The sequence below is a fragment of the Aquarana catesbeiana genome, linkage group LG05, assembly GCF_042186555.1.
Source record: "Aquarana catesbeiana isolate 2022-GZ linkage group LG05, ASM4218655v1, whole genome shotgun sequence".
Lineage (NCBI taxonomy): Eukaryota > Metazoa > Chordata > Amphibia > Anura > Ranidae > Aquarana > Aquarana catesbeiana.
The window spans coordinates 651,550,446-651,575,977 of NC_133328.1; the positions used below are offsets into that span (position 1 = coordinate 651,550,446).

The 25,532-nt window shown below is 52.3% G+C and overlaps 1 protein-coding gene across 3 annotated transcripts in view; it reads right to left on the reverse strand.

Annotated features, from left to right (window-relative positions):
• The window catches only part of KCNH2 (potassium voltage-gated channel subfamily H member 2), a 293,700-nt gene extending 270,505 nt beyond the window's left edge, over positions 1–23,195 (reverse strand). For all 3 annotated transcript variants that reach the window (XM_073632572.1, XM_073632571.1, XM_073632570.1), the window contains exon 1: positions 21,599–23,195. In XM_073632572.1, the coding sequence (XP_073488673.1) occupies positions 21,599–21,674 (76 nt within the window). In that variant the 5' untranslated portion in view covers positions 21,675–23,195. The remainder of the gene's footprint in view (positions 1–21,598) is intronic.
• Positions 23,196–25,532: the final 2,337 nt, after the last annotated feature.

Here is a 25,532-nt window from a genome sequence, read left to right on the forward strand (position 1 = left end):
GACAGCCAAACAACTGTGAGGAGACTCCGACATTACTCTATAATGATTATTATTATACATTTATAGAGTGACAACAGCTTGCACAGCACTTTGATGAGGTTCATATGTTTGCATATATTATATATGACAAAGGATACCCAGAGCACCCCGGGGCACAGAGACAGCAGAAGCAGCTCACTTGCAGGCTCCTTGTGTCTGATTGAAACCTCTAAATTGTAAGGGGCGGAGTCACTGCGGAAATCCCTCATTGAGTTCTATACATAATGTGTATCTTATAGAGCAGCTGAGCGTAATACAACGCTAATGATGTGAGAGGAAGACAGCACCACCTGCAGACGGTACAGAAGACTACACAATATAGCCAGTTGTGGGCACTGGGCATCTCCACACTCCCCACCAAATGTAATCAGTATAGGGGGGGGGGTACATCCTGTCCTTCCACCCAACTGCTGCTCTCACCTGTCAGCAATGCCTGACAACCAGCTAACAGAGAGGAGATAGAGAGATACAAAGTAACAATGTTTATAACACTGATCAGACAGGAGATAGAGAGATACAAAGTAACACTGATCAGACAGGAAATAGAGAGATAAAAAGTATCATTGTTTATAAACATTGGTCAGACAGAAGATAAAGAGATAAAAATTAACATTGTTTATAAACATTGTTCAGAGAAGAGATAGAGAGATACAAAGTAACATTATTAATAAACATTGCTCAGAGAGGAAATAGAGATATACAAAGTAACATTGTTTATAAACATTGTTCAGCCGCAAGATAGTAGTTGTTTCCCTTGTCCTGTTGTGTGCTCTGTGCTGTGTGTATTGTGTGCTCTGTGTGTTTTGTGTGGTCTGCGCTGTGTGTGTTGTATGCTCTGTGCGTGTTGTGTGCTCTGTGCTGTGCGTGTTGTATGCTCTGTGCGTGTTGTATGCTCTGTGCGTGTTGTGTGCTCTGTGCTCTGTGCGTGTTGTGTGCTCTGTGCGTGTTGTGTGCTCTGTGCTCTGTGCGTGTTGTATGCTCTGTGCGTGTTGTGTGCTCTGTGCGTGTTGTATGCTCTGTGCGTGTTGTGTGCTCTGTGCGTGTTGTGTGCTCTGTGTGTGTTGTGTGCTCTGTGCTCTGTGCGTGTTGTGTGCTCTGTGCGTGTTGTGTGCTCTGTGCGTGTTGTGTGCTCTGTTCATGTTGTGTGCTCTGTTCATGTTGTGTGCTCTGTTCATGTTGTGTGCTCTGTTCATGTTGTGTGCTCTGTTCATGTTGTGCGCTCTGTGCGTGTTGTGTGCTCAGTGTGGAGCTCGCTATGTGCGCTCCCTCTATGGGGGAATGTTGGTGTTGTACATTGTTGACATCCCCCGTTATCCTCCTGAAGAGACCGGCGGCCTCGCTATGCGATCATTCTGGTATAGTTAGCATCTTATCATCTACAGAACAGCGAGCCGGAGGATCATCATCCTCAGAGACCCCAACACTCCGGACAGAGACTCGGAGAACCTGACACTCAGGACAGAGACTCAGAGAACCTGACACTCAGGACAGAGACTCGGAGAACCTGACACTCAGGACAGAGACTCGGAGAACCTGACACTCAGGACAGAGACTCTGAGAACCTGACACTCAGGACAGAGACTCAGAGAACCTGACACTCAGGACAGAGACTCAGAGAACCTGACACTCAGGACAGAGACTCGGAGAACCTGACACTCAGGACAGAGACTCGGAGAACCTGACACTCAGGACAGAGACTCGGAGAACCTGACACTCAGGACAGAGACTCGGAGAACCTGACACTCAGGACAGAGACTCGGAGAACCTGACACTCAGGACAGAGACTCGGAGAACCTGACACTCAGGACAGAGACTCTGAGAACCTGACACTCAGGACAGAGACTCGGAGAACCCGACACTCAGGACAGAGACTCGGAGAACCCGACACTCTGGACAGAGACTCGGAGAACCCGACACTCCGGACAGAGACTCGGAGAACCCGACACTCCGGACAGAGACTCGGAGAACCCGACACTCCGGACAGAGACTCGGAGAACCCGACACTCCGGACAGAGACTCGGAGAACCCGACACTCCGGACAGAGACTCGGAGAACCCGACACTCCGGACAGAGACTCGGAGAACCCGACACTCCGGACAGAGACTCGGAGAACCCGACACTCCGGACAGAGACTCGGAGAACCCGACACTCCGGACAGAGACTCGGAGAACCCGACACTCCGGACAGAGACTCGGAGAACCCGACACTCCGGACAGAGACTCGGAGAACCCGACACTCCGGACAGAGACTCGGAGAACCCGACACTCCGGACAGAGACTCGGAGAACCCGACACTCCGGACAGAGACTCGGAGAACCCGACACTCCGGACAGAGACTCGGAGAACACGACACTCCGGACAGAGACTCGGAGAACCCGACACTCCGGACAGAGACTAGGAGAACCCGACACTCCGGACAGAGACTCGGAGAACCCGACACTCCGGACAGAGACTCGGAGAACCCGACACTCCGGACAGAGACTCGGAGAACCCGACACTCCGGACAGAGACTCGGAGAACCCGACACTCCGGACAGAGACTCGGAGAACCCGACACTCCGGACAGAGACTCGGAGAACCCGACACTCCGGACAGAGACTCGGAGAACCCGACACTCCGGACAGAGACTCGGAGAACCCGACACTCCGGACAGAGACTCGGAGAACCCGACACTCCGGACAGAGACTCGGAGAACCCGACACTCCGGACAGAGACTCGGAGAACCCGACACTCCGGACAGAGACTCGGAGAACCCGACACTCGGGACACTCATAGTTACATAGTAGGTGAGGTTGAAAAAAGACACAAGTCCATCAAGTCCAACCTATGTGTGTGATTATGTGTCAGTATTACATTACATATCCCTGTATGTTGCGGTCATTTAGGTGATTATCTAATAGTTTCTTGAAGCTATCAATGCTCCCCGCTGAGACCACCGCCTGTGGAAGGGAATTCCACATCCTTGCCGCTCTTACAGTAAAGAACCCTCTACGTAGTTTAAGGTTAAACCTCTTTTCTTCTAATTTTAATGAGTGGCCACGAGTCTTATTAAACTCTCTTCTGCGAAAAAGTTTTATCCCTATTGTGGGGTCACCAGTACAGTATTTGTAAATTGAAATCATATCCCCTCTCAAGAGTCTCTTCTCCAGAGAGAATAAGTTCAGTGCTCACAACCTTTCCTCATAACGAAGATCCTCCAGACCCTTTATTAGCTTTGTTGCCCTTCTTTGTACTCGCTCCATTTCCAGTACATCCTTCCTGAGGACTGGTGCCCAGAACTGGACAGCATACTCCAGGTGCGGCCAGACCAGAGTCTTGTAGAGCGGGAGAATTATCGTTTTATCTCTGGAGTTGATCCCCTTTTTAATGCCAATATTCTGTTTGCTTTGTTAGCAGCAGCTTGGCATTGCATGTCATTGCTGAGCCTATCATCTACTAGGACCCCCAGGTCCTTTTCCATCCTAGATTCCCCCAGAGGTTCTCCCCCCAGTGTATAGATTGCATTCAGATTTTTTCCACCGAAATGCATTATTTTACATTTTTCTACATTGAACCTCATTTGCCATGTAGTCGCCCCTCCCCTATTAATTTGTTCAGCTCTTTTTGCAAGATTTCCACATCCTGCGGAGAAGTTATTGCCCTGCTTAGCTTAGTATCATCTTCAAATACAGAGATTGAACTGTTTACCCCATCCTCCAGATCGTTTATGAACAAATTAAATAGGATTGGTCCCAGCACAGAACCCTGGGGAACCCCACTACCCACCCCTGACCATTCTGAGTACTCCCCATTTATCACCACCCTCTGAACTCGCCCTTGTAGCCAGTTTTCAATCCATGTACTCACCCTATGGTCCATGCCAACGCACCTTATTTTGTACAGTAAACATTTATGGGGAACTGTGTCAAATGCTTTTGCAAAATCCAGATACACCACGTCTACGGGCCTTCCTTTATCTAGATGGCAACTCACCTCCTCATAGAAGGTTAATAGATTGGTTTGGCAAGAACGATTCTTCATGAATCCATGCTGATTACTGCTAATGATATCGTTCTTATTACTAAAATCTTGTATATAGTCCCTTATCATCCCCTCCAAGAGTTTACATACTATTGATGTTAGGCTAACTGGTCTATAATTCCCAGGGATGTATTTTGGGCCCTTTTTAAATATTGGTGCTACATTGGCTTTTCTCCAATCAGCTGGTACCATTCCAGTCAGTAGACTGTCTGTAAAAATTAGGAACAATGGTCTGGCAATTACTTGACTGAGTTCCCTAAGTACCCTCGGATGCAAGCCATCTGGTCCCGGTGATTTATTAATGTTAAGTTTCTCAAGTCTAATTTTAATTCTGTCCTCTGTTAACCATGGAGGTGCTTCCTGTGTTGTGTCATGAGGATAAACACTGCAGTTTTGGTTACTGAAGCCCCCCGATTCACTCGTGAAGACTGAGGAGAAGAATAAATTCAATACCTTCGCCATCTCCCCATCCTTTGTAACCAGATGTCCTTCCTCATTCTTTATGGGGCCAATATGGTCTGTCCTCCCTTTTTTACTATTTACATACTTAAAGAATTTCTTGGGATTTTGTTTGCTCTCCTCCGCTATGTGTCTTTCATGTCCTATCTTAGCTGTCCTAATTGCACCCTTACATTTCTTATTGCATTCTTTATAAATTCTGAATGCTGAGGATGATCCCTCAACCTTGTATTTTTTGAAGGCCTTCTCCTTTGCTTTTATATGCATTTTTACATTGGAGTTAAGCCATCCAGGATGTTTGTTCGCTCTTTTAAATTTATTACCCAATGGGATACATTGGCTAATGCCCTTATTTAATATGCTCTTAAAGCAAACCCATCTCTCCTCCGTATTCTTTGTTCCTAATATTTTATCCCAATTTATGCCTTTTAGCAAGGTTTGTAGTTTAGGGAAGTTGGCTCTTTTGAAATTCAGTGTCTTTGTGTTCCCTTCATGTTTCCTATTTGTGTGATTTATACTGAAACTAATTGACCTGTGATCATTGTTACCTAAATTGCCCCGTATTTCCACATCTGTGATCAGGTCTGTATTGTTGGTAATCAGTAGATCCAGTAATGTTTTATTTCTAGTTGGTGCGTCTACCATCTGACCCATAAAATTGTCCTGCAATTCATGCCACTTAGGACAGAGATTTGGAGGCCCCGACACTCAGGACAGGGGCTTGAAGACCCTGACACTCAGGACAATCAGGACAGGGACTTGAAGACCCTGACAATCAGGATAGTGACTTGAAGACCCTGACACTCAGGACAGGGATGTGGAGGCCCCGACACTCAGGGCAGGGACTTGGAGACCCCGACACTCAGGACAGGGACTTGGAGAACCTAACACTCAGGACACTCAGGACAAGAACTTAAAGACCCCGACACTAAGGACATGGAGGACAGGGACTTGGAAACCCCAACATTTAGGACAGGTATTTGGAGACCCCAACACTCAGGAGACTCAGGACAGGGGCTTGAAGACCCTGACACTCAGGACAAGGACTTGGAGACTGCAACACACAGGACATTCAGGACAGGGGCTTGAAGACCCTGACACTCAGGACAGCGACTTGAAGACCCCGGCACTCAGGACACTAAGGGCAGAGACTTGGAGACCCCGACACTCAGGACACGGACTTGGAGACCCCGACACTCAGGACAAGGACTTGGAGACTCCAACACACAGGACATTCAGGACAGGGGCTTGAAGACCCTGACACTCAGGACAGGGACTTGGAGACCCCGGCACTCAGGACACTAAGGGCAGGGACTTGGAGACCCCGACACTCAGGCAGGGACTTGGAGACCCCAACACACAGGACATTCAGGACAGGGGCTTGAACACCCTGACACTCAGGACAGGGACTTGAAGACACCGACACTCAGGACACTCAGGACAGGGACTTGGAGGCCCTGACACTCAGGGCAGGGACTTGGAGATCCCGACACTCAGTGCACTTAGGACAGGGACTTGGAGACCCCACCACTCAGGACAGGGACTTGGAGACCCCAACACTCAGGACAGGGGCTTAAAGACCCCAACACTCAGGACACTCAGGACATTTAGGACAGGGACTTGAAGACCTCGACACTCAGGACACTAAGGACAGGGATTTGGAGACCCTGACACTCAGGACACTGGGGGCGGGGACTTGGAGACCCCAAGACTCAGGAAACTCAGGACAGGGATTTGGAGACCCTGACACTCAGGACAGGGACTTGGAGACCCCAATATTTAGGATACTCAGGACAGGGACTTGAAGACCCAGACACTGAGGACAGGGACTTGGAGGCCCCGACACTCAGGGCAGGGATTTGGAGACCCCACCACTCAGGACAACGACTCTGAGACCCCGACACACAGGACAACGACTCTGAGACCCCGACACACAGGACAGGGAATTGAAGACCCCGGCACTCAGGACAGGGACTTGGAGGCCCCGACACTCAGGACAGGGACTTGGAGGCCCCGACACTCAGGACAGGGACTTGGAGGCCCCAACACTCAGGACAGGGACTTGGAGGCCCCGACACTCAGGACAGGGACTTGGAGGCCCCGACACTCAGGACAGGGACTTGGAGGCCCCGACACTCAGGACAGGGACTTGGAGGCATCGACACTCAGGACAGGGACTTGGAGGCCCCGACACTCAGGACAGGGACTTGGAGGCCCCGACACTCAGGACAGGGACTTGGAGGCCCCGACACTCAGGACAGGGACTTGGAGGCCCCGACACTCAGGACAGGGACTTGGAGGCCCCGACACTCAGGACAGGGACTTGGAGGCCCCGACACTCAGGACAGGGACTTGGAGGCCCCGACACTCAGGACAGGGACTTGGAGGCCCCGACACTCAGGACAGGGACTTGGAGGCCCCGACACTCAGGACAGGGACTTGGAGGCCCCGACACTCAGGACAGGGACTTGGAGGCATCGACATTCAGGACAGGGACTTGGAGGCCCCGACACTCGGGACAGGGACTTGGAGGCCCCGACACTCAGGACAGGGACTTGGAGGCCCGGACACTCAGGACAGGGACTTGGAGGCTCCGACACTCAGGGCAGGGACTTGGAGGCCCCGACACTCAGGGCAGGGACTTGGAGGCCCCGACACTCAGGGCAGGGACTTGGAGACCCCACCAGTCAGGAAACTCAGGATGGGGACTGGGAGACCCCAACACTCAGGGCAGGGAATTGAAGACCCCAGCACTCAGGACAGGGACTTGGAGACCCCGATACTCAGGACACAGACTCAAAATGAAATCTTGGCATGACTCCTAACTGTGAATGATTCTGGACACAGTGGCCCCAGGCAGCTCTCTGGGCCCCGCAGGCAGCGCACACACCAGAGCAGGACATGGAATTTGCATTGTGGTTGCTGCAGATATCGGTATCTATAGCAACATCCAGAGAACTTTGCACAGGTTCGCCCACTCGGGAACGCAAACCGTTCTTAATGACTTCAGTCAGTGTGAGATAACGGTGAGGAGGCAGAGAGCGGCGCGAAAACTGGCCAGACAAGCACGAGGACACTGACAGTCCGTCTAATGGGAAACGTTTCCCCGATTCCCCATTCTTCTCCACCAACATCCACTGACAATACACCCAGAGCTCAATTAAAACAACCATATGATTAGTTGTATATGTCTGATCAATACAAGAACAGATCAATTACACCGATCAATACTCCCTCAGATACAGCCGGCCTTGTCAGAACAACCCTGGACCACCAGGATCTACAACCCCAGACCATGGCTCACACTGCATGCTGGGCTTTGTAGTGCCTTGCAGCTGGGGGACTGCTGGTCCTTAACAAGTTGGCAATTTACACAGAGATGGGGGGTGGGGGGAACTGACAGAGGAACCGGAGGAAGAGGAGACACTGACAGAGGAACCGGAGGTAGAGGAGGCACTGACAGAGGAACCAGAGGAAGAGGAGACACTGACAGAGGAACCGGAGGAAGAGGAGACACTGACAGATAAACCAGAGGAAGAGGAGACACTGACAGAGGAACCAGAGGAAGAGGAGACACTGACAGAGGAACCAGAGGAAGAGGAGACACTGACAGAGGAACCAGAGGAAGAGGAGACACTGACAGAGGAACCGGAGGAAGAGGAGACCCTGACAGAGGAACCGGAGGAAGAGGAGACCCTGACAGAGGAACCGGAGGAAGAGGAGACACTGACAGAGGAACCGGAGGAAGAGGAGACACTGACAGAGGAACCGGAGGAAGAGGAGACCCTGACAGAGGAACCGGAGGAAGAGGAGACAGTGACAGAGGAAGAGGAGACGCTGACAGAGGAACCGGAGGAAGAGGAGACACTGACAGAGGAACCGGAGCAATATGAGACACTGACAGAGGAACCCGGAGGAAGAGGAGACACTGACAGAGGAACTGGAGGAAGAGGAGACACTGATAGAGGAACTGGAGGAAGAGGAGACACTGACAGAGGAACCGGAGGAAGAGAAGACACTGACAGAGGAACCGGAAGAAGAGGAGACGGTGACAGAGGAACCAGAGGAAGAAGAGACACTGACAGAGGAACTGGAGGAAGAGGAGACACTGAAAGAGGAACCGGAGGAAGAAGAGACACTGCAGAGGAACTGGAGGAAGAGGAGACACTGACAGAAGAAGATGAGGAAGAGGAGACACTGACAGAGGAACTGGAGAAAGAGGAGACACTGACAGAGGAACCAGACGAAGAGGAGACACTGACAGAGGAACCGGAGGAAGAAAAGACACTGACAGAGGAACCGGAGGAAGAAGAGACACTGACAGAGGAACCGGAGGAAGAAGAGACACTGACAGAGGAACCGGAGGAAGAGGAGACAGTGACAGAGGAACCAGAGGAAGAAGAGACACTGACAGAGGAATCGGAGGAAGAGGGGACGCTGACAGGGGAACCAGAAGAAGAGGAGACACTGACAGAGGAACTGGAGGAAGAGGAGACACTAAAAGAGGAACGGAAGGATGAGGGGGCATTGACAGAGGAACTGGAGGAAGAGGAGACACGGACAGAGGAACGGAAGGATGAGGGGACACTGACAGAGGAACTGGAGGAAGAGGAGACACTGACAGAGGAACTGGAGGAAGAGGAGACACTGACAGAGGACGAGGAGACACTGACAGAAGAAGATGAGGAAGAGGAGACACTGACAGAGGAACTGGAGAAAGAGGAGACACTGACAGAGGAACCGGAGGAAGAGGAGACACTGACAGAGGAACCGGAGGAAGAGGAGACACTGACAGAGGAACCGGAGGAAGAAGAGACACTGACAGAGGAACCGGAGGAAGAGGAGACAGTGACAGAGGAACCGGAGGAAGAGGAGACACTGACAGAGGAACCGGAGGAAGAAGAGACACTGACAGAGGAACCGGAGGAAGAGGAGACAGTGACAGAGGAACCGGAGGAAGAGGAGACAGTGACAGAGGAACCAGAGGAAGAAGAGACACTGACAGAGGAATCGGAGGAAGAGGGGACGCTGACAGGGAAACCAGAAGAAGAGGAGACACTGACAGAGGAACTGGAGGAAGAGGAGACACTAAAAGAGGAACCGGAGGAAGAAGAGACATTGACAGAGGAACTGGAGGAAGAGGAGACACTGACAGAGGAACGGAAGGATGAGGGGACACTGACAGAGGAACTGGAGGAAGAGGAGACACTGACAGAGGAACTGGAGGAAGAGGAGACACTGACAGAGGACGAGGAGACACTGACAGAAGAAGATGAGGAAGAGGAGACACTGACAGAGGAACTGGAGAAAGAGGAGACACTGACAGAGGAACCGGAGGAAGAGGAGACACTGACAGAGGAACCGGAGGAAGAGGAGACACTGACAGAGGAACCGGAGGAAGAAGAGACACTGACAGAGGAACCGGAGGAAGAGGAGACAGTGACAGAGGAACCGGAGGAAGAGGAGACAGTGACAGAGGAACCAGAGGAAGAAGAGACACTGACAGAGGAATCGGAGGAAGAGGGGACGCTGACAGGGGAACCAGAAGAAGAGGAGACACTGACAGAGGAACTGGAGGAAGAGGAGACACTAAAAGAGGAACCGGAGGAAGAAGAGACATTGACAGAGGAACTGGAGGAAGAGGAGACACTGACAGAGGAACGGAAGGATGAGGGGGCATTGACAGAGGAACTGGAGGAAGAGGAGACACGGACAGAGGAACGGAAGGATGAGGGGACACTGACAGAGGAACTGGAGGAAGAGGAGACACTGACAGAGGAACTGGAGGAAGAGGAGACACTGACAGAGGACGAGGAGACACTGACAGAAGAAGATGAGGAAGAGGAGACACTGACAGAGGAACTGGAGAAAGAGGAGACACTGACAGAGGAACCGGAGGAAGAGGAGACACTGACAGAGGAACCGGAGGAAGAGGAGACACTGACAGAGGAACCGGAGGAAGAAGAGACACTGACAGAGGAACCGGAGGAAGAGGAGACAGTGACAGAGGAACCGGAGGAAGAGGAGACACTGACAGAGGAACCGGAGGAAGAAAAGACACTGACAGAGGAACCGGAGGAAGAAGAGACACTGACAGAGGAACTGGAGAAAGAGAGGACATTGACAGAGGAACCACAGGAAGAGGAGACAGTGACAGAGGAAGAGGAGACACTGACAAAAGAAGAGGAGGAAGAGGAGACACTGACATAGGAACCGGAGGAAGAGGAGACACTGACAGAGGAACCAGATGAAGAGGAGACACTGACAGAGGAACCAGAGGGAAAGGAGACACTGACAGAGGAACTGAAGGAAGAGGAGACACTGACAGTGGAACCAGAGGAATAGGAGACACTGACAGAGGAACCGAAGGAAAAGGAGACACTGACAGAGGAACCAGAGAATGAAAGGACATTGACAGAGGAATCGGAGGAAGAGGGGATGCTGACAGGGGAACCAGAAGAAGAGGAGACACTGACAGAGGAACCGGAGGAAGAGGAGACACTGACAGAGGAACCGGAGGAAAAGAAGACACTGACAGATTAACTGGAGGAAGAGGAGACACTGACAGAGGAACTGGAGGAAGAGGAGACACGGACAGAGGAACGGAAGGACGAGGGGACACTGACAGAGAAACAGGAGGAAGAGGAGACACTGACAGAGGAACTGGAGGAAGAGGAGACACTGACAGAAGAAGATGAGGAAGAGGAGACACTGACAGAGGAACTGGAGAAAGAGGAGACACTGACAGAGGAACTGGAGAAAGAGGAGACACTGACAGAGGAACCGGAGAAAGAGGAGACACTGACAGAGGAACTGGAGAAAGAGAGGACATTGACAGAGGAACCAGAGCAAGAGAAGACACTGACAGAGGAACCACAGGAAGAGGAGACAGTGACAGAGGAAGAGGAGACACTGACAGAAGAAGAGGAGGAAGAGGAGACACTGACAGAGGAACCTTGAGGAATAGGACACACTGACAGAGGAACCGGAGGAAGAGGAGACACTGACAGAGGAACCGGAGGAAGAGGAGACACTGACAGAGGAACTGGAGGAAGAGGAGACACTGACAGAGGAACTGGAGGAAGAGAGGACATTAACAGAGGAATCGGAGAAGGGGGGACGCTGACAGAGGAACCACTGGTCAGAGGAGACACTGACAGAGGAACCATGAGGAAAAGGAGACACTGACAGAGGAACAGGAGACACTGACAGAGTAACCGAGGGAAGAGGGGACACAGACAGAGTAACCATGAACTACGGGATGGGAGAGGGGACAGTGACAGAGAAATCATAAGGAAGAGAGAATACCGACAAAGGAACCATGAACCATGGTATGGAAGAAGGAACAAAGCCTAAGGAACCATGGAGCATGGGATGGGAGATGGGAAAAGGACAGAAAAGCCATAAGGAAGAGCGAAAACTGACAGAGGAACCGGAGGAAGAGGGGACACTGACAGAGGAACCAGAGGAAGAGGAGACACTGACAGAGGAACCAGGGGAAGAAGAGACACTGACAGAGGAACCTGAGGAAGAGGGGACACTGACAGAAGAACTGGAGGAATAGGGGACACTGACAGAGGAACAGGAGGAAGAGGAGACACTGACAGAGGAACTGGAGGAATAGGGGACACTGACAGAGGAACAGGAGGAAGAGGAGACACTGACAGAGGAACCGGAGGAAGAGGGGACACTGACAGAGGAACAGGAGGAAGAGGAGACACTGACATAGGAACAGGAGGAAGAGGAGACACTGACAGAGGAACCCGGAGGAAGAGGGGACTTTGACAGAGGAACCGGAGGAAGAGGAGACACTGACAGAGGAACCGGAGGAACAGCAGACACTGACAGAGGAACCAGAGGAAGAGGAGACACTGACAGAGGAACCAGAGAAAGAGGAGACACTGACAGAGGAACCGAAGGAAGAGGGGACACTGACAGAGGAACCAGAGGAAGAGGAGACACTAACAGAGGAACCGGAGGAAGAGGAGACACTGACAGAGGAACCGGAGGAAGAGGAGACACTGACAGAGGAACCAGAGGAAGTGGAGACACTGACAGAGGAACCCGGAGGAAGAGGAGACACTGACAGAGGAACCGGAGGAAGAGGAGACACTGACAGAGGAACCGGAGGAAGAGGAGACACTGACAGAGGAACCGGAGGAAGAGGAGACACTGACAGAGGAACCAGAGGAAGAGGGGACACTGACAGAGGAACTGAAGGAAGAGGAGACACTGACAGTGGAACCAGAGGAATAGGAGACACTGACAGAGGAACCGTAGGAAAAGGAGACACTGACAGAGGAACCAGAGAATGAAAGGACATTGACAGAGGAATCGGAGGAAGAGGGGATGCTGACAGAGGAACCGGAGGAAAAGAAGACACCGACAGATTAACTGGAGGAAGAAGAGACACTGACAGAGGAACTGGAGGAAGAGGAGACACGGACAGAGGAACGGAAGGATGAGGGGACACTGACAGAGGAACTGGAGGAAGAGGAGACACTGACAGAGGACGAGGAGACACTGACAGAAGAAGATGAGGAAGAGGAGACACTGACAGAGGAACTGGAGAAAGAGGAGACACTGACAGAGGAACTGGAGAAAGAGGAGACACTGACAGAGGAACCAGAGAAAGAGGAGACAGTGACAGAGGAAGAGGAGACACTGACAGAAGAAAAGGAGGAAGAGGAGACACTGACAGAGGAACCTTGAGGAATAGGACACACTGACAGAGGAACCGGAGGAAGAGGAGACACTGACAGAGGAACTGGAGGAAGAGGAGACACTGACAGAGGAAGAGAGGACATTAACAGAGGAATCGGAGAAGGGGGGACGCTGACAGAGGAACCATTGGTCAGAGGAGACACTGACAGAGGAACCATGAGGAAAAGGAGACACTGACAGAGGAACAGGAGACACTGACAGAGGAACAGGAGACACTGACAGAGTAACCGAGGGAAGAGGGGACACTGACAGAGTAACCATGAACTATGGGATGGGAGAGGGGACAGTGACAGAGAAATCATAAGGAAGAGAGAATACTGACAAAGGAACCATGAACCATGGTATGGAAGAAGGAACAAAGCCTAAGGAACCATGGAGCATGGGATGGGAGATGGGAAAAGGATAGAAAAGCCATAAGGAAGGGCGAAAACTGACAGAGGAACCGGAGGAAGAGGGGACACTGACAGAGGAACCAGAGGAAGAATAGACACTGACAGAGGAACCAGGGGAAGAAGAGCCACTGACAGAGGAACCTGAGGAAGAGGAGACACTGACAGAGGAACTGGAGGAAGAGGGGACACTGACAGAGGAACTGGAGGAATAGGGGACACTGACAGAGGAACAGGAGGAAGAGGAGACACTGACAGAGGAACTGGAGGAATAGGGGACACTGACAGAGGAACAGGAGGAAGAGGAGACACTGACAGAGGAACCAGAGGAAGAGGGGACACTGACATAGGAACCGGAGGAAGAGGGGACACTGATAGAGGAACCGGAGGAAGAGGGGACACTGACAGAGGAACCAGAGGAAGAGGAGACACTAACAGAGGAACCGGAGGAAGAGGAGACACTGACAGAGGAACCAGAGGAAGTGGAGACACTGACAGAGGAACCCGGAGGAAGAGGAGACACTGACCGAGGAACCGGAGGAAGAGGAGACACTGACAGAGGAACCGGAGGAAGAGGAGACACTGATAGAGGAACCAGAGGAAGAGGGGACACTAACAGAGAAACCAGATGAAGAGGAGACACTGACAGAGGAACTGAAGGAAGAGGAGACACTGACAGTGGAACCAGAGGAATAGGAGACACTGACAGAGGAACCGGAGGAAGAGGAGACACTGACAGAGGAACCAGAGGAAGAGGGGACACTGACAGAGAAACCGGAGAAAGAAGAGACACTGACAGAGAAACCGGAGAAAGAGGAGACACTAAGAGAGGGGTCGGAGAAAGAGGAGACACTGACAGAGGAACCGGAGGAAGAGGAGACACTGACAGAGGAAGAGGAGACACTAACAGAGGAACCAGAGGAAGAGGAGACACTGACAGAGGAACCGGAGAAAGGGGAGACACTGACAGAGAAACCAGAGAAAGAGGAGACATTGACAGAGGAACCGGAGGAAGTGGGGACACTGACAGAGGAAGAGGAGACACTGACAGAGGAAATAGAGGAAGAGGAGACACTGACAGAGGAACCGGAGGAAGAGGGGACACTGACAGAGGAAGGGGAGGAAGAGGAGACACTGACAGAGGAACCGGAGTAAGGAGAGACACTGACAGAGAAACCTGGAGAAAGAGGAGACACTGACAGAGGTACCAGAGGAAGAGGAGACACTGACAGAGGAACCGGAGGAAGAGGATACACTGACAGAGGAACTGGAGGAAGAGGAGACACTGACAGAGGAACCGGAGGAAGAGGATACACTGACAGAGGAACTGGAGGAAGAGGAGACACTGACAGAGGAACCGGAGGAAGAGAAGACACTGACAGAGGAACCGGAGGAAGAGGAGACACTGACAGAGGAACCGGAGGAAGAGAAGACACTGACAGAGGAACCGGAGGAAGAGGAGACACTGACAGAGGAACCAGAGGAAGAGGAGACACTGACAGGGGAATGGGAGAAAGAGGAGACACTGACAGGGGAATGGGAGAAAGAGGAGACACTGACAGAGGAACCAGAGAAAGAGGAGACACTGACAGGGGAACTGGAGAAAGAGGAGACACTGACAGAGGAACCGGAGGAAGAGAAGACACTGACAGAGGAACCAGAGGAAGAGGAGACACTGACAGAGGAACCGGAGGAAGAGGAGACACTGACAGGGGAACCGGAGAAAGAGGGGACACTGACAGGGGAACCGGAGAAAGAGGAGACACTGACAGGGGAACCGGAGGAAGTGGAGACACTGACAGAGGAACCAGAGGAAGAGAAGACACTGACAGAGGAACCGGAGGAAGAGGAGACACTGACAGAGGAACCGGAGGAAGAGGAGACACTGACAGAGGAACCGGAGGAAGAGGAGACACTGACAGAGGAACCGGAGGAAGAGGAGACACTGACAGGGGAACCGGAGAAAGAGGGGACACTGACAGGGGAACCGGAGAAAGAAGAGACACTGACAGGGGAACCGGAGAAAGAAGAGACACTGACAGGGGAACCGGAGGAAGTGGAGACACTGACAGGGGAACCGGAGAAAGAGGAGACACTGACAGGGGAACCGGAGAAAGAGGAGACACTGACAGGGGAACCGAAGGAAGAGGAGACACTGACAGAGGAAAAGGAGGAAGAGGAGACACTGACAGGGGAACCGGAGGAAGAGGAGACACTGACAGGGGAACCGGAGAAAGAGGAGACACTGACAGGGGAACCGGAGAAAGAGGAGACACTGACAGGGGAACCGGAGAAAGAGGAGACACTGACAGGGGAACCGAAGGAAGAGGAGACACTGACAGAGGAAAAGGAGGAAGAGGAGACACTGACAGGGGAACCAGAGGAAGAAGAGACACTGACAGAGAAACTGGAGAAAGAGGAGACACTGACAGAGAAACTGGAGAAAGAGGAGACACTGACAGAGGAACCATGAACTACGGGATGGGAGAGGAGACATTGACAGGGGAATCATAAGGAAGAGAGAATACTGACAGAGGAACCATGAACCATGGTATGGAAGAAGGAACAAAGCCAAAGGAACCATGGAGCATGGGATGGGAGATGGGAAAAGGACAGAAAAGCTATAAGGAAGAGCGAAAACTGACAGAGGAACCGGAGGTAGTGGAGACATTGACAGAGGAACCAGAGGAAGTGGGGACACTGACAGAGGAAGAGGAGACACTGACAAAGGACAGAGGAAGAGGAGACACTGACAGAGGAACCAGAGGAAGAGGGGACACTGACAGAGGAAGGGGAGGAAGAGGAGACACTGACAGATAAACCGGAGTAAGGAGAGACACTGACAGAGAAACCCGGAGAAAGAGGAGACACTGACAGAGGTACCAGAGGAAGAGGAGACACTGACAGAGGAACAGGAGGAAGAGGAGACACTGACAGAGAAACCGGAGGAAGAGGAGACACTGACAGAGGAACCGGAGGAAGAGGAGACACTGACAGAGGAACCAGAGAAAGTGGAGACACTGACAGAGGAACCGGAGGAAGAGGAGACACTGACAGAGGAACAGGAGGAAGAGGAGACACTGACAGAGAAACCGGAGGAAGAGGAGACACTGACAGAGGAACCAAAGAAAGTGGAGACACTGACAGAGGAACCGGAGGAAGAGAAGACACTGACAGAGGAACCGGAGGAAGAGGAGACACTGACAGAGGAACCAGAGAAAGTGGAGACACTGACAGAGGAACCGGAGGAAGAGGAGACACTGACAGAGGAACCGGAGGAAGAGGAGACACTGACAGAGGAACCGGAGGAAGAGGAGACACTGACAGAGGAACCGGAGGAAGAGGAGACACTGACAGGGGAACCGGAGGAAGAGGAGACACTGACAGGGCAACCGGAGAAAGAGGAGACACTGACAGGGGAACCGGAGAAAGAGGAGACACTGACAGGGGAACCAGAGAAAGAGGAGACACTGACAGAGGAACCGGAGGAAGAGAAGACACTGACAGAGGAACCGGAGGAGGAGAAGACACTGACAGAGGAACCAGAGGAAGAGGAGACACTGACAGAGGAACCCGAGGAAGAGGAGACACTGACAGGGGAACCGGAGAAAGAGGGGACACTGACAGGGGAACCGGAGGAAGAGGAGACACTGACAGAGGAATCGGAGAAAGAGGAGACACTGACAGGGGAACCGGAGAAAGAGGAGACACTGACAGGGGAACCGAAGGAAGAGGAGACACTGACAGAGGAAAAGGAGGAAGAGGAGACACTGACAGGGGAACATGAGGAAGAAGAGACACTGACAGAGAAACTGGAGAAAGAGGAGACACTGACAGAGGAACTGGAGAAAGAGGAGACACTGACAGAGGAACCATGAACTACGGGATGGGAGAGGGGACAGTGACAGAGGAATTATAAGGAAGAGAGAATACTGACAGAGGAACCATGAACCAAGGTATGGAAGAAGGAACAAAGCCAAAGGAACCATGGAGCATGGGATGGGAGATGGGAAAAGGACAGAAAAGCTATAAGGAAGAGCGAAAACTGACAGAGGAACCGGAGGAAGAGGGGACACTGACAGAAGAACCATGGGGCAAAGTATGGGAGAGGAGACAATGACAGAAAAAGAGAGACATTGACAGGGGAAACATAGGGCATGGGATTGGAGAGGGGACACTGACAGAAAAACCCTAAGGAAGAAGGGACACTGAGGGAGGGGGGGGGGGGCATGGGATGGGAGAAGGAACATGAACAAAGGAACCATGGGAGATGGGATGGGAAATCAGATATAAAGCATTGGTTGAGAGAACAGCCATGGGGCACAGGATAGGAGAGGGGACACTGACACTGGAGCCATGGGGCACAGCATAGGAGAGGGGACACTGACACTGGAGCCATGGGGCACAGCATAGGAGAGGGGACACTGACACTGGAGACATGGGGCACAGGATAGGAGAGAGGACACTGACACTGGAGACATGGGGCACAGGATAGGAGAGGGGACACTGACACTGGAGCCACGGGGCACTGGATAGGAGAGGGGACACTGACACTGGATCCATGAGGCACAGGATAGGAGAGGGGACACTGACACTGGATCCATGAGGCACAGGATAGGAGAGGGGACACTGGAGCCATGAGGCACTGGATAGGAGAGGGGACACTGACACTGGAGCTATGAGGCACAGGATAGGAGAGGGGACACTGACACTGGAGACATGGGGCACAGGATAGGAGAGGGGACACTAACACTGGAGACATGGGGCACAGGATAGGAGAGGGGACACTGACACTGGAGCTATGAGGCACAGCATAGGAGAGGGGACACTGACACTGGAGACATGGGGCACAGGATAGGAGAGGAGACACTGACACTGGAGACATGGGGCACAGGATAGGAGAGGGGACACTGACACTGGAGCTATGAGGCACAGGATAGGAGAGGAGACACTGACACTGGAGCCATGGGGCACAGCATAGGAGAGGGGACACTGACACTGGAGCCATGGGGCACAGGATAGGAGAGGAGACACTGACACTGGAGCCATGGGGCACAGGATAGGAGAGGGGACACTGACACTGGAGCCATGGGGCACAGGATAGGAGAGGGGACACTGACACTGGAGACATGGGGCACAGGATAGGAGAGGGGACACTGACACTGGAGCCATGGGGCACAGGATAGGAGAGGAGACACTGACACTGGAGACATGAGGCACAGGATAGGAGAGGAGACACTGACACTGGAGCCATGGGGCACAGGATAGGAGAGGGGACACTGACACTGGAGACATGGGGCACAGGATAGGAGAGGGGACACTGACACTGGATCCATGGGGCACAGGATAGGAGAGGGGACACTGGAGCCATGGGGCACTGGATAGGAGAGGGGACACTGACACTGGAGACATGGGGCACAGGATAGGAGAGGGGACACTGACACTGGAGCCATGGGGCACAGGATAGGAGAGGAGACACTGACACTGGAGACATGGGGCACAGGATAGGAGAGGGGACACTGACACTGGAGCCATGGGGCACAGGATAGGAGAGGAGACACTGACACTGGAGACATGGGGCACAGGATAGGAGAGGGGACACTGACACTGGAGACATGGGTCACAGGATAGGAGAGGGGACACTGACACTGGATCCATGGGGCACAGGATAGGAGAGGGGACACTGGAGCCATGGGGCACTGGATAGGAGAGGGGACACTGACACTGGAGACATGGGGCACTGGATAGGAGAGGGGACACTGACACTGGAGACATGGGTCACAGGATAGGAGAGGGGACACTGACACTGGATCCATGGGGCACAGGATAGGAGAGGGGACACTGGAGCCATGGGGCACTGGATAGGAGAGGGGACACTGACACTGGAGCCATGGGGCACTGGATAGGAGAGGGGACACTGACACTGGAGCCATGGGGCACAGGATAGGAGAGGAGACACTGACACTGGAGCCATGGGGCACAGGATAGGAGAGGGGACACTGACACTGGAGACATGGGTCACAGGATAGGAGAGGGGACACTGACACTGGATCCATGGGGCACAGGATAGGAGAGGGGACACTGGAGCCATGGGGCACTGGATAGGAGAGGGGACACTGACACTGGAGACATGGGGCACAGGATAGGAGAGGGGACACTGACACTGGAGCTATGAGGCACAGGATAGGAGAGGGGACACTGACACTGGAGCTAAGGGGCACAGGATAGGAGAGGGGACACTGACACTGGAGACATGGGGCACAGCATAGGAGAGGAGACAATGACTCTGGAGACATGGGGCACAGGATAGGAGAGGGGACACTGACACTGGAGCTAAGGGGCACAGGATAGGAGAGGGGACACTGACACTGGAGCCATGGGGCACAGGATAGGAGAGGGGACACTGACACTGGAGCTATGAGGCACAGGATAGGAGAGGGGACACTGACACTGGAGCCATGGGGCACAGGATAGGAGAGGAGACACTGACACTGGAGCTATGAGGCACAGGATAGGAGAGGGGACACTGACACTGGAGCCATGGGGCACAGGATAGGAGAGGAGACACTGACACTGGAGCCATGGGGCACAGCATAGGAGAGGGGACACTGACACTGGAGCCATGGGGCACAGGATAGGAGAGGAGACACTGACACTGGAGCCATGGGGCACAGGATAGGAGAGGGGACACTGACACTGGAGCCATGGGGCACAGGATAGGAGAGGGGACACTGACACTGGAGCCATGGGGCACAGGATAGGAGAGGGGACACTGACACTGGAGCCATGGGGCACAGGATAGGAGAGGGGACACTGACACTGGAGACATGGGGCACAGGATAGGAGAGGAGACACTGACACTGGAGACATGAGGCACAGGATAGGAGAGGGGACACTGACACTGGAGCCATGAGGCACAGGATAGGAGAGGAGACACTGACACTGGAGCCATGGGGCACAGGATAGGAGAGGGGACACTGACACTGGAGCCATGGGGCACAGGATAGGAGAGGAGACACTGACACTGGAGCCATGGGGCACAGGATAGGAGAGGGGACACTGACACTGGAGACATGGGGCACAGGATAGGAGAGGGGACACTGACACTGGAGCCATGGGGCACAGGATAGGAGAGGGGACACTGACACTGGAGACATGGGGCACAGGATAGGACTATGACACAAAGTGGGGAGCGATAGGGACTCTTATCCTTCTATGCAAAGCAGGGCAGCAGCAGGTAGTGACGCAGTAAAGAAACAAGGAAGGACAACAGAAAGTCAGAGATTAAAGTGAAACAAAAAAAAGAGCTCTGCACTGGGTGAGCCTGGCATCATGAGTCACCCCCTCCTCTCTTCCGCACTGGGCTTTAAAAGTCATGCCCCCCTCCTCTACCACCGCAGTGGGTAAACTGGGCATCAAGAGCCACTGCCCTCCTCCACTAAACAAGCCGGGCACCATGGGTCATCCCCCTCCCATCTGCATTGGGCATCATGAGTCACCCCCTCCTCTCTTCCGCACTGGGCTTTAAAAGTCATGCCCCCCTCCTCTACCACCGCACTGGGGAAATTGGGCATCAAGAGCCACTGCCCTCCTCCACTAAACAAGCCGGGCACCATGGGTCATCCCCCTCCCATCTGCATTGGGCATCATGAGTCACTCCTCTCCCTCCCACATTATGTGATCCAAAACATCAGGAGTCACCCCCCCTCCCACTTAGGTGCACTGGGCAAACTAGGCATCAAGAGTCACCCCCCCCCCCCCTACTTCTGTGCATCAAGAGTCACTACCACGACTAGCCACAATGGGTACCAGAAGCTGCCCCTTTCTCTGCCACTCTGGATGAGATGGGCAACAGGAGTCACCCCCCCCCCCCCCACTGGGTCAGCCAGGCATCGGGAATCATAGCCCCCATTGGACATCTCAAGGAACCATAAATTCAACCAACACACCCTGATGTCAGGTCACTTACTCTGTCCTTCAAACTTCCGTATGATGGTGTCCAGGAAGGTGTTCTGAGGGGCGACGTGACCTCTACGGACCGGCATCCTTATCCCATGAGTCCGTTCTGTGCGCGGTCCTTCTTGAGATCACACCGAGGGTGGTAGGTGCCACATCTACTGCACACACAAAGGCGATATGGATGGAGTCCGAGTCACATCCACCAGGTGGACAGCGGTGAAGGAGCCAGGAGACATAGAGAGCCCAAAAGTTCCAGACCGAGATGAGGGAGAGGACGGAGGTCCAACCTTTCAACGATATCGGAACAAAACGAGGACTGGAGGACGAGGCCAGAACACAGACGTGCCTCCAGCTAGCCAATACCTGTGGACTTGTTGGGGGTCATTGGTGTCTCCTATGGTCCTACCTGATGCTAGGGATATGTAACGCCGCCGCGGCACATGCACCTGTCACGCCGCCGCGTGCACCTGTATTCAGATCAGCTGGTGGTCCGCTATCATCGTACTTCAGTCTACGGAAAAACACGTGCGCCCTTGGTTAACTCTTCTATGCCATGCAACCTGACCCCACCCCCACCCCCCCCTACCCCCCTCCTTCCAAGGCACGAGTGATATGAATGAAGCCCAGACAAAGTAGAAGTGTCAGACAAAGGCGCACACACACACCGCCACAAGGACCCCCCGCTTGTCACACCACCGCGTCGTGGGAGCTCACAATTATCTGCTGCACGCTGAGGAGTCAGCCTATTATTAGCTAACAATGCCTAGTTGTCCGGAACGCGGAGCCTCCTCCCCAGATAAGAAGGACCACCGTCAGCGGCCTCTGGGCTCCGTCTATCTCACGCAGATTCAGCGCCAGCCTAGAGAAACGCGGAGCTCGCCGTCCACGGAACATCACCATGCTTTACCGTACCGGGCAGACAATGCCCACAACCCCTTTACCCCCTTCCGTATGTACTAAACTCACCGACACTCCGCAACTTCAACCTCCAAGGGTCGCCAGTCCCTCAAGGACGTGCCATTACCTTACCCAGCACCCTCTAGGTGCCCACCCTGACCCGGGGACTTCGCGGTTAGGGGGAATTAGGAGCCACGGGCTGGTTGGGTCGACACGGCCGCTCTTCGGTTAATCCAAACAGGTTGGTCGCCAAGCGTGTTTCCCAAATAGCGGTTGAAGATATCCCAATGGCCTTGAGCGCCTGGTGGGGGGGTGGGGGGGGGGGCGCTACCATCCCATGATCCTTTGTTGTGGAAGGCGGGAATCGGTGTTCCAACGTGCAAGGGGAGGGGAGGTTTGCGATCTTCTAGTAAACTATGCGGCGCTATCCTTCTGGTCACCTGCGCCCGTCGGCGGTGACACGCAGGGTGGTGGGGGGGGGGCGCGCCGGGACGTGTGCTCTAGGTTGTGGCTGGCTGGCAGCCTGGGCCGTCTCCTCCGCAAGGCATCCCCTTATTAGGAGAGGAGGCAGAAGTGATGCTCCAGCAGACGGATGGTGTGCAGCCTGTATCGCTCCTCCGCCGCTCCTCCTCCTCCTCCTGCCTCCCCCACCGCTGTCAGACGGGGGAAATCCCAGCTGGGAAGCATCACTGGGCTGCAGGCTCCTGTGTTATGAAGGGGAAGGGTGGGGGGGGGGGGGGACAGGTCTGTGTGCAGCTCAGGAGAGATGCAGGAGGAGGAGGAGGAGGAGGAGGAGGGGGGGGGGGAGAGGAGGAGGAGGAGGCGCAGCTGGTAATGCACCATCTATAGGACGCCTGTGTCACATGAAACGCTGACAGCACTGCCACCCCATGGGGGGTGAACCTTCGCTGGGCTAAAAATTACCGACGCCTTCGGCGAAAGGACGGCGAGCGGCGCTCCGATCGTCCAATAAATGGGGTTGGTTGAGGGGGGACGCCATGTGCTCCAAGATGAGGAGGGGGGGGGGGAGAGGACCAGGTGCTTCCGATGGCTCATCTACAAAAGGGGATTATCGCGGCTTAACCAAACAAAAACGAACGTATCCGCGGCGGGGTTAATTATCCGCTACCTGTCTCATCTTTAGATTGTAAGCTCCGTGACCCAGAGCTCAGCTCAAAGCATAAAAGGTTGAAAAAATTCGTTACTCCGCCTTTCGGCAATAATTTCATGGTCATTCAGTCATTTTTTTCAGTTTTTGCTACCTCTTTTTTTCGCCATCAATCCCGCCATTAGATTGCAAGCTCTGTGACCCGGAGCTCAGGTCCGATAAGGATAAAGGTCGCAAAAATCATTTCGTTACTCCGCCCTTGGTAATAATTTAATGTTCGTTTTTTTGTTTTCAGTTCTTGCTGCCTCTGCCATCGATCCCGCCTTTAGATTGCAAGCTCTGTGGCCCAGGGTACTTTATTCTAAAGTCCGATAAGCATAAAGATCATAAAAATAAATTTGCGTTATTCCGCCTTTCAAAATAATTTCTTAAAAAGAATTGGGAAAAAATAATAATAATAATTTGATGTTAATTCAAACATTTTTTTTTCAGTTCTTGGTACCTCTGCCATCGATCCTGCCATTAGATTGCAAGCTCTGTGACCCGGAGCTCAGGGCGGATAAGGATAAAGGTCGCAAAAATAATTTCATTACTCCGCCCTTGGCAATAACTTGATGTTCGGTTTATTTTTTTTTCAGTTCTTGGTACCATCGATCCCGCCTTTAGATTGTAAGCTCTGTGGCCTGGGACCCTTTATTCAAAAGTCCGATAAGCAAAAAGATCAGGGGGAAAAAATTTGCATTATTCCGCCCTTCAAAATAATTTCTTAAAAAGAATTGGCAAAAAATAATAATAATAATTTGATGTTAATTCAAACATTTTTTTTTTCAGTTCTTGGTACCTCTGCCATCAATCCCGCCATTAGATTGCAAGCTCTGTGACCCGGAGCTCAGGTCGGATAAGGATAAAAGTCGCAAAAATAATTTCGTTACTCCACCCTTGGTAATAACTTAATGTTCGTTTTTTTTTTTTTTGTTTAGTTCTTGTTGCCTCTGCCATCGATCCCGCCTTTAGATTGCAAGCTCTGTGGCCCAGGGCTCTTATTTCCAAGTCCGATACGAACAAAAGCAGAAAATAATTTAGTTACTCCGCCCTTAAAAAAAAAAAAATTCATAAATGTTTTCAGTTCTTGGTAACTCTATCATCGATCCCGCCTTTAGATGGCAAGCTCTGTGGCCCAGGGTTCTTTATTCCAAAGTCCAATAAGCGTAAAAATCAGAAGAAAAAAAATTGCGTTATTCCGCCCTTCAAAATAATTTAATCAAAAAGAATTGCCAAAATAATAATAATAATTTGATGTTAATTCAAACATTTTTTTTTTCCAGTTCTTGGTACCTCTGTCATCGATCCCGTCATTAGATTGCAAGCTCTGTGACCCGGAGCTCAGGTCGGATAAGGATAAAGGTCGCAAAAATAATTTCGTTACTACGCCCTTGGTAATAACCTAATGTTTGGCTTTTTTTTCAGTTCTTGGTACCTCTGCCATCGATCCCGTCTTCAGATTGCAAGCTCTGTGGCCCAGGGCGCGTATTCAAAAGTCCAATAAAGATAAAGATCAGAAAAAAAAAATGTATTACTCCGCCCCTTTAAAATAACTTTTGAATTTTTTCAGTTCTTGGTACCATTGATCCCGCCTTTAGATTGCAATTCAAAATAATTTATTAAAAAAGAATATGCCAAAAAATATTAATAATAATAATTTGATTTGTTAATTCATACATATTTTTCGGTTCTTGGTACCTCTGCCATCGATCCCGTCTTTAGATTGCAAGCTCTGTGGCCCAGGGCGCTTATTCAAAAGTCCTATTAGGATAAAGATCAGAAACAAAAATGTTATTACTCTCCCTCCAAATAATTTGATGTTAATTCAGAATTTACTTTCAGTTTTTGCCGCCTCTGCCATCAATCCCGCCTTTAGGCTACTTTCACGCTGCGACCG